At 43.6% G+C, this 17991-nt stretch overlaps 1 protein-coding gene across 1 annotated transcript in view; it reads right to left on the bottom strand.

Moving 5' to 3' along the window:
- Positions 1–17991, bottom strand: part of fhdc1 (FH2 domain containing 1) — a 53399-nt gene that overhangs the window by 17897 nt on the left and 17511 nt on the right. Inside the window, exons 2-6 of the mRNA XM_070438199.1 lie at positions 13706–14211; positions 13084–13416; positions 7696–7757; positions 581–683; positions 49–134 (exon numbers count right to left, since the gene is read on the bottom strand). Of these exons, the coding sequence (XP_070294300.1) occupies positions 49–134; positions 581–683; positions 7696–7757; positions 13084–13416; positions 13706–13828 (707 nt within the window). The 5' untranslated portion in view covers positions 13829–14211. The remainder of the gene's footprint in view (positions 1–48; positions 135–580; positions 684–7695; positions 7758–13083; positions 13417–13705; positions 14212–17991) is intronic.

Raw genomic sequence — 17991 nt, 5'->3', positions numbered from 1 at the left:
AAAAACGATTTAGACCGGTCGTCATTAGGCTAAATGAGTACAGCTTACCGAGGCACCTGGATCAACAGGTACATGAAGGAGTCTGCCAGGGTCAGTTTGCTGGAGTCCCCTTTGAACTCCCTCAGTTTCTTTACCTGTGGATGTGACAATAAACATATGAACGTGTTCCTATGTGGCTCAGTTGGTAGAGCATTGTACTTGCAAAGTTGGGATCATGGTTTTGATTCCCACTGGAGCCACCCATATGAAAATGTATGCACACATGACTGACTTTAAGCCGCTTTTTATGAAAGCGTCTGCTAAATGCCATTCATATTATATTGTGCTGCAATATGTGCAATCCATAAGAACCAAACCTCAACAACACAAATGTACCTTAAACATTGTTTATGTACACAGTAACTTAGACAATGTCTGTCATTAAATTATTGTGCTCCATCCATTTCAGAATGATTTACTGGTTTTTATATCATAGACATGGAGGAAACCTATGCTAGCTGGGATGTGCTAGTATCCTATTCAAAAACTGTGGTGCATTGCTTGGCTGGTACATTGTGTTCTCTCTCACACACACACACACCTCTTCAGACTCGGGCAGGAGTTTGAGCAGGTCTTTGAGGAGATCAGCTCTGTACAGCTTGCCGTCTCCCTGGCGAATGTCCTCCACGATGGACAGATTGGACCTGGATAAGATGAACACAGTGATAAACCTTATAGTGCATTATGATGCGGTTATAATGCATGGCAAGATGTTACAAGCATGTACAGTATGACCCCATTATAATATCTTATTATCATCTGAATAAAAGCCATTTTGAGTCGGTTGACAATTTGCTGCAGAGACACTTAACATACTATAAGCCTTGTTATAAGAGGCTCTTACATGCTCATAACAAGTTATAAGCATGATACCCGTACATTAAAGAAACACAACATATTATACACCTTATAATGGAACATCTTAAAGGCTCATACAAAACAAGTTATAAAGCCTTATACCCATTGCCTGAAATGGTACTGAAATGAGACAGTCAGATCAGTTCATTGGTAAACAGCACAGGCTCTCACTCTATGTCTGCACAGAGCAGTAAATCCAGCCAATCCTCACACAGGCACCTTGATATGTGAGCCCGATGCCCAGGCCTAATGTGGATTTATGAGCCATGGGACTGGAGAATCCATGAATTGAAAGGGATTCGGGGAGACGCGGTGGGAGCACGTGCAACTGCAACAACATGCTGCTAATTCAGTAAGAATGCATACTCTGGAAATTGGGTTGTGTCATATCAAATCGGGGGGAATCACTTAACATATGATATTCTCATTGGTGGTCAACTGTAAGGGGGAGAATGTACAGTTGAAGGCAGAAGTTTACATGCACTTAGGTTGGAGTCATTAAAACTCGTTTTTCAACCACTCCACAAATGTCTTGTTAATGGCAAGTCAGATAGGTCATCTACTTTGTGCATGACACAAGTAACTTTTTCCAACAATTGTTTACAGAGATTATTTCACTTATAATTCATTGTAATTCCAGTCGGTCAGAAGTTTACATACACTAAGTTGACTGTGCCTTTAAACAGCTCACAAAATTGCAGAAAATGATGTCATGGCTTTAGAAGCATCTGATAGGCTAATTGACATAATTTGAGTCAATTGGAGGTGCACCTGTGGATGTATTTCAAGGCCTACCTTCAAACTCAGTGCCTCTTTGCTTGACATCATGGGAAAATCAAAAAGCAAATTAGCCAAGACCTCAGAAAAAAAATTGTAGACCCAAAGTCTGGTTCATCCTTGGGACAATTTCCAAACGCCTGAAGGTACCACCCTCAGCTGTACAACAATAGTACGCAAGTATAAACACCATGGGACCACGCAGCCGTCATACCGCTCAGGAAGGAGACGCGTTCTGTCTCCTAGAGATGAACGTACTTTGTGGCGAAAAGTGCAAATCATCCCAGAACAACAGCAAAGGACCTTGTGAAGATGCTGGAGGAAACAGGTACAAAAGTATCTATATCCGCAGTAAAAATGAGTCCTATATCGACATAACCTGAAAGGCCGCTCAGCAAGGAAGAAGCCACTGCTCCAAACCGCAATAAAAAAGCCAGACTATGATTTGCAACTGCACATGGAGACAAAGATCATCCTCTGTCTGATGAAACAAAAATATAACTATTTGCATAATGACCATCGTTATGTTTGGAGGAAAAAGGGTAGGCTTGCAAGCCGAAGTACACCATCCAAACCGTGAAGCACGGGGGTGGCAGCATCATTCTGTGGGGGTGCTTTGCTGCAGGAGGGACTGGTGCACTTCACAAAATAGATGGCATCATGAGCGAGGAAAATTATGTGGATATATTGAAGCAACATCTCAAGACATCAGTCAGGATGTTAAAGCTTGCTCGAATGGGTCTTCCAAATGAACAATTACCCCAAGCATACTTCCAAAGTTGTGGCAAAATGGCTTAAGGACAACAAAGTCAAGGTATTGGAGTGGCCATCACAAAGCCCTGACCTCAATCCTATAGAAAATTTGTGGGCAGAACTGAAAAAGTGTGTGCGAGCAAAGAGGCCTACAAACCTGACTCAGTTACACCAGCTCTGTCAGGAGGAATGGGCCAAAACTTATTTGTGGGAAGCTTGTGGAAGGCTACTCGAAACGTTTGACCCAAGTTAAACAATTTAAAGGCAATGCTACCAAATACTAATTGAGTGTATGTAAACTTCTGACCCACTGGGACTGTGATGAAAGAAATAAAAACTGAAATAAATAATTCTCTCTACTATTATTCTGACATTTCACATTTTTTAAATAAAGTGGTGATCCTAACTGACCTAAGACAGGGAATTTTTACTAAGATTAAATGTCAGGAATTGTGAAAAACGGAGTTTAAATGTATTTGGCTAAGGTGTATGTAAACTTCCTACTTCAACTGTATGTTTCAAATGTCTAATTAGCCTTGTTAGCATTATCAACCTGCCTCTTTTCTGCATTCAAGATTCCCATCGATATGAATAACAAATAACATACTGTAAGTAGTTTGAGTTACTGTTAGCAACAAATTTGTCTGTGAGTGACAATATACTGTACTGCACTAGCGACTGTGTTACACAAACGAAAGTGTCCAAGTCCAGTGTGGACGAGGCAGTGTTGATAGGTGCTCTTGTGATAAGAGTCAAATACTATGAAAATACCAGGGAGAGCCATGCAAAACGTCCTATGAGATCAGCCCTCTGGCCCTGTACACACTCAAGTACAACTGATGTAAAACGCATTTCAAATCAAATCATATCAAATTGTATTTGTCACATGCAACGAATACAACCTTACAGTGAAATACTTACTTACAAGCCCTTAACCAACAATGTAAAAATAAATAAATAAGAGTAAAAAATAATTAAACAGCAGCAGTAAAATAACAATAGTGAGGCTATATACAGAGGGTACCGGTACAGAGTCAATGTGTGGGGGCACCGGTTAGTCGAGGTAATTGAGGTAATATGTACATGTAGGTAGAGTTAAAGTGACCATGCATAGATAACAAACAGAGAGTATCAGCAGCATAAAAGAGGGGTCTGGGTAGCCCTTTGATTAACTGTTTAGGAGTCTTATGGCTTGGGGTAGAAGCTGTTAAGAAGCCTTATGGACCTCGACTTGGCACTCCGGTACACTTGCCGTGCGGTGGCAGAGAGAAATGTCTATGACTAGGGTGGCTGGGGTAAATTTTTAGGGGCTTCCTCTGACACTGCCTGGAATAGAGGTCCTGGATGGCGGGAATCTTGGCCCCAGTGATGTACTGGGCCGTATGCACTACCCTCTGTAGTGCCTTGCGGTAGGAGGCCGAGCAGTTGCCATACCAGGCAGTGATGCAACCAGTCAGGATGCTCTCAATGGTTCAGCTTTTGAGGATCTGAGGACCCATGCCAAACCTTTTCAGTTTCCTGAGGGTGAATAGGCTTTGTGGTGCCCTCTTCACGACTGTCTTGGTGTGTTTGGACTATGATAGTTTGTTGGTGATGTGGACACCAAGGAACTTGAAGTTCTCAACCTGCTCCACTGCAGCCCCATCAATGAGAATGGGGGCATGCTCGGTCCTCCTTTTCCTATAGTCCACAATCATCTTCTTTGTCTTGATCACGTTGAGGGAGAGGTTGTTGTCCTGGTACCACATGGCCAGGTCTCTGACCTCCTGCCTATAGGCTGTCTCATCGTTGTTGGTGATCATGCCTACCACTGTTCGGCAAACTTGATGATGGTGTTGGAGTCGTGCCTGGCCATGCAGTCATGAGTGAACAGGGAGTACAGGAGGGGACTGAGGATGCACCCCTGAGGGGCCCCTGTGTTGAGGATCTGCGTGGCGGATGTGTTGTTACCTACCCTTACCACCTGGGGGCGGCCCGTCTGGAAGTCCAGGATCCAGTTGCAGAGGGAGGTGTTTAGTCCCAGGGTCCTTAGCTTCGTGATGAGCTTTGAGGGCACTATGGTGTTGAACGCTGAGCTGTAGTCAATGAATAGCATTCTCACATAGGTGCTCCTTTTGTCCAGGTGGGAAAGGGCAGTGTTGCGTGCAATAGAGATTGCATCATCTGTGGATCTGTTGAGGCGGTATGCAAATTGGAGTGGGCCTAGGGTTTCTGGGATAATGGTGCTGATGTGAGCCATGACCAGCCTTTCAAAGCACTTCATGGCTATGGTAGTCATTGAGGCAGGTTACCTTAGGGACAGGGACTATGGTGGTCTGTTTGAAACATGTTGGTATTACAGTCTCAGTCGGGGACAGGTTGAAAATGTCAGTGAAAACGCTTGCCAGTTGGTCAGCGTATGCTCGGGGTACACGTCCTGGTAATCCGTCTGGCCCTGCGGCCTTGTGAATATTGACCTGTTTAAAGGTCTTACTCACATCAGCTACGGAGAGCGTGATCACACAGTCATCCGGAACAGCTGATGCTCTCATGCATGCTTCACTGTTACTTGCCTTGAAGTGAGCATAGAAGTAATTTAGCTCACCTGGTAGGCTTGTGTCACTGGGCAGCTCGCGGTTGTGCTTCCCTTTGTAGTCTGTAATAGTTTGCGAGCGTGCCACATGCGACGAGCATTGGAACCGGTGTAGTACGATTCACGGTGTACTACACCGGAACCGGTGCAGTACGACTCTCACGATCCGGGTGAGAGTCCCGCTCCTTGAAAGCGGCAGCTCTAACCTTTAGCTCAGTGCGGATGTTGCCTGTAATCCATGACTTCTGGTTGGTGTAAGTACGTATGGTCACTGTGGGGACGACGTCATTGATGCACTTATTGATGAAAAACTTGGCACAACCATTGTGATACAAGGGAGATTCTGCACAAAAATAATTACACAAGCATTGTGGAGACACCGCACAATGGTTGTGTAAACAACAATTAGTATCACAAAAATATCAGTTGAATCACACCCATTGTGTCAAATGTGTTGTACATCAGTTGTACAAGCTGAGTGTATACAGCACATGCTCTGTGCTGGCATGCAAATCCCAAGCTACAACTCTCTCCCAGTCTACCACACCACAGTGAGTTAGCATTAGCCACTCCAGACTGCTTATGTAATACATAGGACTTATTGCAAGCCAAAGCTATTGCCACCAATTAAACATGAATGAAACAATGTGGACCTTTTCTCCTGGATTATCAACCCAGATAATCTGAGGGTCCGTTTTGTGATATTACTAAAACCTTCTCTGTGACTGTATTTTGTGTGTGTGTGCGTGTGCGTGTGCGTGTGTGTGTGAATGTGTATTGTATGCGATGCATTGCTCTTCCTGAGTTGATATAGTCAGGGTCAATACTGCTATATTCCTCAGTAAATGTAGGAAATGGTCCAAAGAAATTATAATTTTTTACATAAAACAACTTTGCGGGGGCCTTTGAAGGACACATGCACAGACAGTGATGTGGTAAGGCCAGACTATACTTCTTCTGCAGGCCATCATGTCCCCACGCCATACTTATTAACTGTGTGTCTGAGCTGAGGAGAGCACTGCCAGTAACACACACACTGAATAATACAGTATATGCCCAGTCAGGCTGGGCAAAGAAATACTTTGATTAAAAAACCAACTCCAGGGGTTTTTCATTAATACTACTGCTGTATAAAACATGGAGATTTTAGGGTGAGGGACTTCAATATCCCTAGACAGAAACGTAAAAATATCTAAAATGAGTCTAAGCCTTATTTATACTTTACGTATGTACGCAACGCAATAACGCAATGAAATATGCAAAATGGCAATCCTGCGTAGTTGCGTTAAGTTACAAAATGCACACGTTTGCATATTTTTGCTTTGCAAGAACATAGGACCTCCAATTTGTGTAGCTAATTCTGTATTTTCGTTGTGTACACGTAAGACATAAATTAGATCTAAGACACTCAAATAGGACAGAAAGCTTGGAGCTTGGGGACTTTCAGACAAGGGACTCTGATCCTTATGTGAGTTTTCAAAAGTCTTAGACAAGAAACTTCATTACGATACCGCTATGTCCTTCGTGGTCAGCCCGGTTATGACGAAGTTTAATACAGAATCGGAAACCTTTATCATCTAGCTTTTCTTGGCATTTAGGGAAATTGTAGCCTGCAGACACTGTTTCTGCATCCAACTGTGCAGCAGTGTCGTCTTGCCAAATAAGACAATGACAAGCATAAAAAGATTGGCAAAAAAGCTGGAATTTACCCAAAGGATTTCAATAGCATTTTGATTTAAACACTATACTGTCATAGCAAGTTGTATTACAATAAAATATCTTCCTATATAGAGTAGTAGGCATCAGTGAGCACTTCAGTCTGAGCGCATGGTAGGTCACATTGGGAGTTGGGACCATTTAGCATTTGAGCTACGTTGTTTCGCGATGGAAAAGTCAGCCAGATAAAATAAGGGCTAAAGCTGTGTCTGATTACTCTGGGGACCAGTGGGAGGAGAGCTGGACTGTCCACTAAGCACCTGGCTGCTATGGAGACAGGTACAGAGAAACAGACAAATGGCGCAAATATGCACACACGAGCGTGTGGGAGCATGCATGCATGCACATGCACGCACACACACCTGCACAGAGATATACTCAAAAACACACAGACACACAAACACCTGCACAAACACGCATGCACATACAAACACAGGACACGAGTTCGGTAAACACAAATAAAGGTCATTCATAGGTGATGCTTTGAACAACAAGTGCAACAGGCACAGATAGTTCAAACTAGTTGTACTATAATTGGCCTCGCCCCTCTATGGAAATACCCTAACCCAGTGGTCCTCAAACCTGGTCCTGGAGACCCAAAGGGGTGCAAATTTTGTTTTTTTGCCCAAGCAAAATCAAATCATCATCAAGCTTTGATGATTTGAATCAGGTGTGTAGTGCGAAGGCAAAAACAGCAAGGCACATAACCCTAATTACTCAGGTAAGTCGCTCTGGATAAGAACGTCTGCTAAATGACTCAAATCTAAATACAAAGAACTCCATAATTACAGGCATACATGCACACACACGTGACCTTATCACCAAGTGGTCAACCTAGCGTGCCGGACTAAGGACGCCACCAGTTACACAACGGCGTTGTGTTTCACACAAGACGCCTCGTTTCTCTCCCTCAGGCCGATCGGTGGAATTTCATGCACGCTTTATGTAAACTAATCTAACAGAACTGGAGGAAGACTTACTTCTTGAATTGCTTGAGGAAAATGCCCACGTTCATGCCCCGCTTGGAGTCCAGAATGCTGATCTGAGAACAGTAGAAAGAGAGGAACATGATTCAGTACAGGAGGATATATGTGGGAATGATGGTGATGCTAGATTAGGGTTGCAAAGCTACCGGTAATTTACTAAAGTTACCGGGATCTTCAATAATTGTGGTAAATAACAAGGTAAATAAATGACTATACAAAACATTAAGAACACATGCTCTAGCGCTTAACGATTACAAACATACCCATTACATGATGCAGCCACCACTATGCTTGAAAATAATGAAGAGCAGTACTCAGTAAAGTGTTGTATTAGATTTTCTACAAACATAACACTTTTTATTCAGGACAAAAAGTTATTTACTTTGCCACATGTTTTGCAGCATCACTTTAGTGCCTTGTTGCAAACAGGATGCATGTTTTAGAATATTTTGTATTATGTAGAGGTCTCCTTCTTTTCACTTTGTCAATTAGGTTCATTTTTAAATCAATCCATGATTGTGCCCCCTCAATACATGTCAGCCATGCTTTTAAGTTATGTACCAAGTAGGTTCCTCAGGTCCTCTTGGAACTGGCCTTTAAACTATCCCAAAGCCTAGGACCAAGAAGCATGGAGAGGCAGCCTCTAGTTATTATGCCCCCAGCCTCTGGAATAGCCTTCCAGAGAAACTGAGGGGGGCTGAAACTGTGGACATAATTAAAACAAAGATCTTAAAACACATATTTTTAGCTTTGCTTTTCCTTAGGGTGCTTTTTAGTTGTTCAGTTTGCGTAATTCTTTTGTTTTTTATCATATGTGTAGTAAATATTTCAGCTTTTATTTTCATCGTTTTTTATTCGTTTTTCCCCTGTAAAGCACATTGCGTTGCATTCCACGTCTGAAATGTGTTGTATAAATAAAGCTTGATTTGATTTGATTTAGTTTTGTAGAGTAACTACAATGTTGTTGAGCCATCCTCAGTTTTCTTCTATCACAGCCATTGAACTCTGTAACTGTTTTAAAGTAACCATTCAATGTTCAAATCTGAGTTTGTGTGTTGTATGTAAATAATATTAATATTTTAGCTGACCGAAACACATTTAGATGCATCTGGAAATGATGGACAAATGAACATTCATGGATATAGTCTTCTTAGAAGGGACAGGAATAGACATGGTGGGGATGTAGCACTGTACATTCAGAATCATATACCTTTTAAGAGGAGGGATGACCTTAATGTATGTCAAATAGAGGCACTATGGCCTCAAGTACATCTATCTGCCTCACCAGGCACCCATATTGGTGGGATGTGTGTATAGACCTACTAGCTCTAAGGTGTCCTATCTGGATGATTTATGTACTGGGTTTGACCAGGCCACAGATAGTAAAAAAGAGATGTATTTATCTTGGGTGATTTTAATATGAATGGGAAGGATCATAATAATTCAAATAGAACTAAATTGATGAGATATGCCGAGAACTGTGGTTTGAAACAAATGGTTAATGATACTAATAGACCATCAAATAAGTTGGGTCACCGTTCAGACACGTGCATTGATCTGATCTTCTGTAATATACCATTGCAATGCTTAAAAGCCAGATCAATGCCAATGACAGACCATAATATTGTGACCATAACCATGAACACCAAGGTTCCAAAGAAACCCCCAAGGATTGTGGTCAAGATACATTTTTAAACATTTAATCATGAGCTATTTCAAAATGATTTGGCTGCTGCACCCTGTGAGTTGATTTGTCTAGAGGATGATTTGAATCACACTACAGAATGTTTTATTGATTTGCTCACTGATGTAATGGACCATCATGCTCCAGTAAGAAAGAGTACAGTTGGGGCTTGTCCATCTCCATGGATTGATGATTCACCAACTACTTCTCAGATAGAGTTCAGTGTGTCAAATCGGAGGGCCTGTAGTCCGGACCTCTGGCAGTCTCTATGGGGGTGCCACAGGGTTCAATTCTCGGGGCGACTCTTTTCTCTGTATATATCAATGATGTCGCTCCTGCTGCTGGTGATGCTCTGATCCACCTCTACGCAGACGACACCATTCGGTATACATCTGGCCCTTCTTTGGACACTGTGCTAACAAACCTTCAAACGAACTTCAATGACATACAACATTCCTTCCGTGGCCTCCAACTGCTTTTAAATGCTAGTAAAACTAAATGAATGCTCTTCAACCGATTGCTGCCCGCACCCTCCCACCCGACTAGCATCACTCCGCTGGACGGTTCTGACCTAGAATATGTGGACAACGACAAATACCTAGGTGTCTGGTTAGACTGTAAACTCTCCTTCCAGACTCACATTAAGCATCTCCAATCCAAAATTAAATCTAGAAATCGGCTTCCTATTTCGCAACAAAGCCTCCTTCACTCATGCTGCCAAACATACCCTCGTAAAACTGACTATCCTGCCGATCCTTGACTTCGGCGACGTCATCTACAAAATAGCCTCCAACACTCTACTCAGCAAACTGGATGTAGTCTATCACAGTGCCATCCGTTTTGTCACCAATGCCCCATATACCACCCACCACTGCAACCTGTATGCTCTCATTGGCTGGCCCTCACTACATATTCGTCACCAAACCCACTGGCTCCAGGTCATCTATAAGTCTTTGCTAGGTAAAGCCCCACCTTATCTCAGCTCACTGGTCACTATAGCAACATCCACAGGTAGCACGCATTCCAGCAGGTATATTTCACTGGTCATCCCCAAAGCCAACACCTTCTTTGGCCGCCTTTCCTTCCAGTTCTCTGCTGCCAATGACTGGAACGAATTGCAAAAATCACTGAAGCTGGAGTCATATCTCCCTCTCTAAATAGCACACCCAACTACCTCAACCCCACATCATTACTTACCCTCTTGCTCTTTTGCACCCCAGTATCTCTACTTGCACATCATCATCTGCACATCTATCACTCCAGTGTTAATGCAACATTGTAATTATTTTGCCTCTATGGCCTATTTATTGCTTACCTCCCTACTCTTCTACATTTACACACACTGTACATAGATTTTTCTATTGTGTTATTCGACTGTACGTTTTCCTATTTGATCATCGACTGTATCCTACTTCATTTGCACACACTGTATATAGACTTTTTCTATTGTATTATTGACTGCATGTTTGTTTATTCCATGGATGACCTGTGTTGTTTTTTGTCGCACTGCTTTGCTTTATCTTGGCCAGGTCGCAGTTGTAAATTAGAACTTGTTCTCAACTGGCCTACCTGGTTAAATAAAGGTGAAATAAAAAAATAAAAAAAGCTTTAAACTGTGGAATACCGCAGGGCAGTTGCCTTGAGCCACTTCTTTACTTAATATATACCAATGACCTTCCTCATGTCTTATCTGAAACTCAAGCTGCTATATTTGCTGATGATACTATCATTTCTACAGCAAGACAATCGGTTCAACAGGTACAGCAAGCTCTACAAGTTGATCTGGAAAATATCAGGAGTGGGTTTGCCGGAACAAACTTGTCTTAAACACCAAGAAAACCAAAGTTATGTTTGTCTGTTCCACCAGGAAAAGGTCAACACAGCATGGGATACAATTAAGTATGGGGGGAGTACAAATTGAGGAAGTGGCAGAAACCAAACTACTAGGAGTGCATGTAAAAAAATATATTATATAACTGCATGCATGATCAGAAGGATAGCTAAATATTTCCTAGGAAAGATTCTTAAGCAAATAACCCAAGCATTAATTGGGAATCAGGTGAATTAGTGTTCTGTGGTCTGGGAAAATGCATCATCAAGTTAAGTTAGGAGGCTGCAGATTGCACAGAAGAAAGCAGCAAGGATTTCTTTTATTTCATAATATACACCATTTAAATCGGCCAAACTCTATTCACAACAGTATTCAGTTGGTAAGAGACAGACATTCAGTAAATACTAGGAATAGATTGTCCACCATCTATGTGTTATCCAGACAGAAAAGACTGCTAGAGTATTTATCTGGTCAATATGTCAGTGTATTATGTCTGTTTGTATGTGAAAATGTGATCGTATTATAAATTGTATTTTAATGCTTAAGGACTCTTGGAAGTTTTGTCCAAATGAGGACTAAAAGAGATCCTGATAAAATAAAATCAAACCATTGGCCTCGTGGTGAAATCCCTGAGAAGTCAGGGAGTCAGGAAGGACGCCTGTATCTTTGTAGTGACTGAGTGTATTGATACACCATCCAAAGTATAATAAATAACTTCACAATGCTCAAAAGGATATTCAATGTCTGCTTTTTTATCCATCTACTAATAGGTGCCCTTCTTTGTGAGGCACTGGAAACCCTCCATGGTCTTTGTTGTTGAATCTGCGTTTGAAATTCACTGCTTGACTGCGGTACCTTACAGATAATTGTATGGGGTACAGAGATGAGGTAGTCATTCAACTAATATTGCACACAGAGTGAGTCCATGCAACTTATTATGTGACTTGTTAAGTACTCCTGAACTTATTTAGGCTTGCCAAAACAAATTGGGTTGAATACTTACTGACTCAAGACATTTCAGCTTTTCATTTTTAATTAATTTGTAAACATTTCTAAAAAAGTAATTCCACTTGGATATTATGGAGTATTGTGTGTAGGCCAGTGACAACATCAATTTAATCCATTTTAAATGCTGGCCATAACAGAACAAAATGTTGAAAAAGTCAAGGGGTGTGAATACTTTCTGAAGGCACTGTATGTCCTACGTACAATCAAAGGGTTCTCGGGAGTAGTGCGCAGCATGTTGCTATATTTGGAGTCCCTTGAGGAATAGGGGTTGTGAAATAACAGCCTATATTCCCTCCAGGTTGCTCAGACTGTGACATTAGCTTCACTAAGCCTCACGCGGGCATAGCTTTACAGTTCGCTCAAAGCCTTTTTCAGGGGTATACAATGATTTACACTACACTCGCCATTGACACGTTTCCTGTTTCGAGACACGCATGCCGTAAAATTGGCTTTTGTATCGGTTAGTATTATTTCCATCCCTCGAGACAAAGCTGATTGTGCTGTGCTGTTAAGTAGTTGTGTAAGCTTGTGTTCTGTGATAAGTACAGTGACTTCCAAGAATAACCTTTGAGTTCAGGTTCAGGTTCAGTATACTGTCTGTCTATACTGCTCTTGTTGTTGTCAATTTATGTTTTGTTATATTGTTTTTACTACAGAGCAAACTGCCATACCAACCAGTCAATCTTAGTCATGTTAGCGCAAACCCAAAACTCATTGTTAAGCACATTATACTGCTAACGTCTTTTTCTAGTGAAGTGGACCTACCAGCACTCTTATGTCCTGTAATTCCACCAGTAAAACATAAACAGGTCAGGGCGTATCCCCATCCACCATTCACAATCTACCCAGTCAGACTCACCTCGTCCTTGTTCTCCTTGAAGGACCTGGACCGGGTGATGCGGGCTGACGAGAACCCACCGGTGGCGGGCACACCCTCCCGGCCCTGCGCCTCCTCCTGCTGGCCGAACAGCTCCTCCACGGAGCGCACGTCGATCTGGTACTGCTGCTGGCAGCGCACGGCCATGGTCCAGATGTTGGGCTGGCCCCGCACCTTCTCCTCCGGGATGGGCTTCCAGAAAAAGCTACGCACCCTCCGCTTCTTCCGCACACCATGGCTGGAGAGGGAGGTTGGTGGTGGGGGAGGGGGAGGAGGGGCGTTCGGGGGCAGGGGTGGTGGTGACGGTGGGGCGTAGTGGTGGGGTAGTGTGGTAGGGTGCAGGGGGGGTTCGTTGGGGAAGAGAGAGGGGAGATTAGAAGGTGAGGGGGCTGTCTCTTATACACATCTAGATGTGTATAAGAGACAGGTGTGGTAGGGTGCAGGGGGGGTTCGTTGGGGAAGAGAGAGGGGAGATTAGAAGGTGAGGGGGCTGTCTCTTATACACATCTAGATGTGTATAAGAGACAGGTGTGGTAGGGTGCAGGGGGGGTTCGTTGGGGAAGAGAGAGGGGAGATTAGAAGGTGAGGGGGTGTGGCCCGACATTGGGGAGAGGTCGGAGGTGGTGCTGGTAGTGCTGGTGGTGCTGGCTGTGGTGGCGGCGCTGCTGCACTCACTGCTGCAGCTCTCTGTCTCATTAGCCAGCGACGGGCTGCTCATAACATGCATCACACTAGTGCACCATTGGGGTGGGGCCTAGTTCTGAGAGTCCACTGCGTCAGATTCTCTCTGCCCTCAATTTCGCTCTCGAGAGTTTGGAGTAGCCCAATCAACTAACAACCTTTCACACAACTTAAACTCAAGTTATTCAGGTATGTCGAAGAAATCATAAACTGTCTGTGGTTTTAAAAACTAATAAAATCACGGGTCAAGGGTTAAATGTCAAAATAGCTCGAGCACAATAGACGTTCTGTCTAGTCACGGCGAGGTTAACATGCTCTCTGATTCCGTCTGTCTCCATCTTGCTGCCCGTATACCATCACTTCAAACTGGGCCTTGGTAGGGTTCTGGCGCGTTCTGTGGAGGTCGTCGTTGGGGGAACCACCATGGACCTATAAGGAGGTACAAAAACAACACAAGAAAGGATTATTTGGGGGCAGCCATGCATGTTGTCCCCAGGATAATCTAAATTAGGGGAAATTGAGGGGTGCGACACATCAAAAGAGAGAAGGGGGAACCACCCCGGTCGAGGGGAAACCACAATAGGGATATGACAGACTCCATTATTCTTTTGAAGTCCTTGAAGTCAACCTGCTGGGTGTAAAATGTCCGGTGACACTAGTCTACACATACTTACGCCCAGGGTTACTGGAAGGTATCCAAAGCACAACATGGATTTGCCAGGAGCGTATTTAGTTTTCCACAGGTTAGCGAACATGCCATTTCTTTTTCCCTTTGTGGATTTTAATATAGTTTTAGAGTATTAAACCATTGAATTGGATTGATTTACATTTGTACTAAAGTTCCCAGTCCACTTCTCTGTGGAACTTTTCTCATGTAGGAGTTAAATATCATAAATTGGATGATAGGTTGTTCTACTGACCTACCTTTATGACTGGGAGTGGACTGACCAATCTACTACATGAGTGACATCATCTTAGACCTTTGCATAAAATGAGTAATACTCCATCGACGTTCGCACAATAACCCACATTTCAATATGCAAAGCACCTGATATCACAAAGACAGCTGTTGCCACAGGAGCGGCACAAAACATAAAGGTCAACTTTGAGAGAAAAGTACCTCAAACCATAACGAACCACCTTAAACAACCAAAACAACTGCTGCACTCCCGAGTGGCGCAGCGGCCTGAGGCACTGTGTCTCAGTGCAAGAGGCGTCACTCCAGTCTCTGGTTTGAATCCAGGCTGCATCACATACGGCCATGATTAGGAGTCTTATAGGGCGGTGCACAATTGGCCCAGCGTTGCTGGGGTAGGCCGTCATTGTAAATAAGAATTTGTTCTTAATTGACTTGCCTAGTTAAATAAATAAAGGACCTTAGTTTCTACTGAATATGATGCATTATTCTTGTAAGGAAGCATTTGAACCAGTCCTGGCACAATGATCATATTGCCAACTGACATTTACTCCTGAGGTGCTGACCTGTTGCACCCTCGACAACCACTGTGATTATTATTATTTGAACCTGCTGGTCATCTATAAACATTTGAACATCTTGGCCATGTTCTGTTATAATCTCCACCCGGCACAGCCAGAAGAGGACTGGCCACCCCTCATAGCCTGGTCCTCTCTAGGTTTCTTCCTAGGTTTTGGCCTTTCTAGGGAGTTTTTCCTAGCCACCGTGCTTCTACACCTGCATTGCTTGCTGTTTGGGGTTTTAGGCTGGGTTTCTGTACAGCACTTTGTGACATCAGCTGATGTAAAAAGGGCTTTATAAATACATTTGATTGATATTTCATGCAAAGCCTGATTGCTTAAATGTTGTTTTGTGTTACATGCCAAAATCATCTTAAAGTTACTTTATTGAGCTACACAGTCAATTTCAATTCAGGATGATTTGTACATTGAATGCAAAGCAGGTTAATATCGGGGATATTGACTTGCATTGGTTTTTGGAGAAAAATTATAAAAAGTTTGGAGAAAGTGGCAAGGTAAAGTAAACCAAAGCATGGGTTGCTATCTTTTCTGCTTACAGGGTAAGGAAACCAATATATAATTTTGTAATTTGGGTGAGCCATCTCTTTAAGGTCCGCTTTAACAATACCTTCTGTTGTACAGTACTTTCAGGTTTTGTCTGATAATAAGAATGAAAGGAGTAGCCTCTGGAAAACGGATATGAAGACAGAAGACTCGATCACATTTCTCTCATCCTAGTCCCTTTGTCTGTTTGATAAAAGACCACGACCATAAGGAAGGCAAATAGGGTCTTCCTCCCTTTTCAAATCAACCCCCATAGTTCTGTGATGGTGACTAACTCTCTTTCAGAACAACACATCACTCACAACCCAAGCTGACATTGCCTTGGTCATGTGATAGCCACTCATTTCCAAACAAGGAAAGGGATAGCTGACCTGACAAAACAAGGAACTGGATATGAGGCATAATAATGGTACAGTGGAAACATCAGTCAGGAAATATCAGTGCTCCAGTATGCCCCTAGGGACTGACTTAAGATCAGCCTATCATTAACCATTTGAGCCAAAACAAAATCAAACTGACCCTGGGTCAGGGATTTAAGACATTTATGGTAACCCTTTAGTCTATTTTAACCAAAGAAAGGCCTGCTGTTTTCTGGATCTTTCCATGTCATGGCAACGGCACTACATCCGTTAGCGCCCTGTCCACCGGATCCCAGGGGTCTTTTACTAATTCATACGGCTGACGTCACGGCCGGCCTCGTGTTGCCTGCTCGTAGTGCAACTTCAGCTGTCCTGTCCTCGCCCGTCGCTCATGCCTTATTCATGGGGCCTGTGAGGAGCAGTTGACCCCATGGTGAATCATCTTCTAAAAGGATGCTGCTAGATATGTGGTGATTAGGTAGGCTAGGCTAGGCTAGGCTATGCTATGGTAGGAGATGCTATTGGGAAAACAGGCAGTTGGAGGGAGGGGGTTAAAGCTGCTATAGCCGCCTTCTCTGGCTCACTCGACTATCTGGTTGTTGTCATAATGTATTTGCTGCGAAGTCAGCTGCTCCGGAGTCGCATGGTGTACACACGCACGCACACACACACACACACACACACACACACACACACACACACACACACACACACACACACACACACACACACACACACACACACTGGAGGGAATAGGGCTAGGGGGAATAGAGGCAGTTTTACGGGTTCCTGACCAATTGTGCTATTTTGTGTATTTTTTTAAGCTTTTTTTGTACATAATGTTTTCGCAATCGTTTCCTATGGCAGATAAGAGCTTCTGGGCATAAACACAGCTATCACTAACCTCGACTTGGACGAGGACTTCTACTTCAACGAGTCGGAAGTGAAATATATATTGATTATGTCAGATCAGGCCCAGATCACGAACAATCGAAGAAGGAGGGGACGGCGCTGTAGAGGCCGGCGTGTGGGATACCGGACGAGACTACAACGGAGAGTGGACAAATCGCCTCTACCCTCCGTTCTATTGGCGAACATGCAATCACTGGAGAATAAACCGGATGAGCTCTAGAGTTTTGGACGACTATGTGATCACGCTCTCCGTAGCTGATGTGAGTAAGACCTTTGAACAGGTCAACATTCACAAGGCCGCAGGGCCAGACGGATTGCCAGGACGTGTACTCCGAGCATGCGCTGACCAACTGGCAAGTGTCTTCACTGACATTTTCAACCTGTCCCTGACTAAGTCTGTAATACCAACATGTTTCATGCAGACCACCATATTCCCTGTGCTCAAGAACACTAAGGTAACCTAACTAAATGACTACCGACCCGTAGCACTCACGTCTGTAGCCATGAAGTGCTTTGAAAGGTTGGTCATGGCTCACATCAACACCATTATCCCAGAAACCCTAGACCCACCCCAATTTGCATACCGCCCCAACAGATCCACAGATGATGCAATCTCTATTGCACTCCACACTGCCCTTTCCCACCTGGACAAAAGGAGCACCTATGTGAGAATTGACTACAGCTCAGCGTTCAACACCATAGTGCCCTCAATGCTCATCACGAAGCTAAGGACCCTGGGACTAAACACCTCCCTCTGCAACTGGATCCTGGTCTTCCTTGACGGGCCGCCCCCAGGTGGTAAGGGCAGGTAACACATCTGCCACGCTGATCGTCAACACAGGGGCCCCTCAGGGGTGCATGCTCAGTACCCTCCTGTGCTCCCTGTTCACTCATGACT

Source organism: Salvelinus sp. IW2-2015, unplaced genomic scaffold, assembly GCF_002910315.2.
Source record: "Salvelinus sp. IW2-2015 unplaced genomic scaffold, ASM291031v2 Un_scaffold563, whole genome shotgun sequence".
NCBI classification, from domain to species: Eukaryota; Metazoa; Chordata; class Actinopteri; order Salmoniformes; family Salmonidae; genus Salvelinus; species Salvelinus sp. IW2-2015.
The sequence above is the reverse complement of the archived record's forward strand: the minus strand, read 5'-3'. Positions and strand labels throughout refer to the sequence as shown.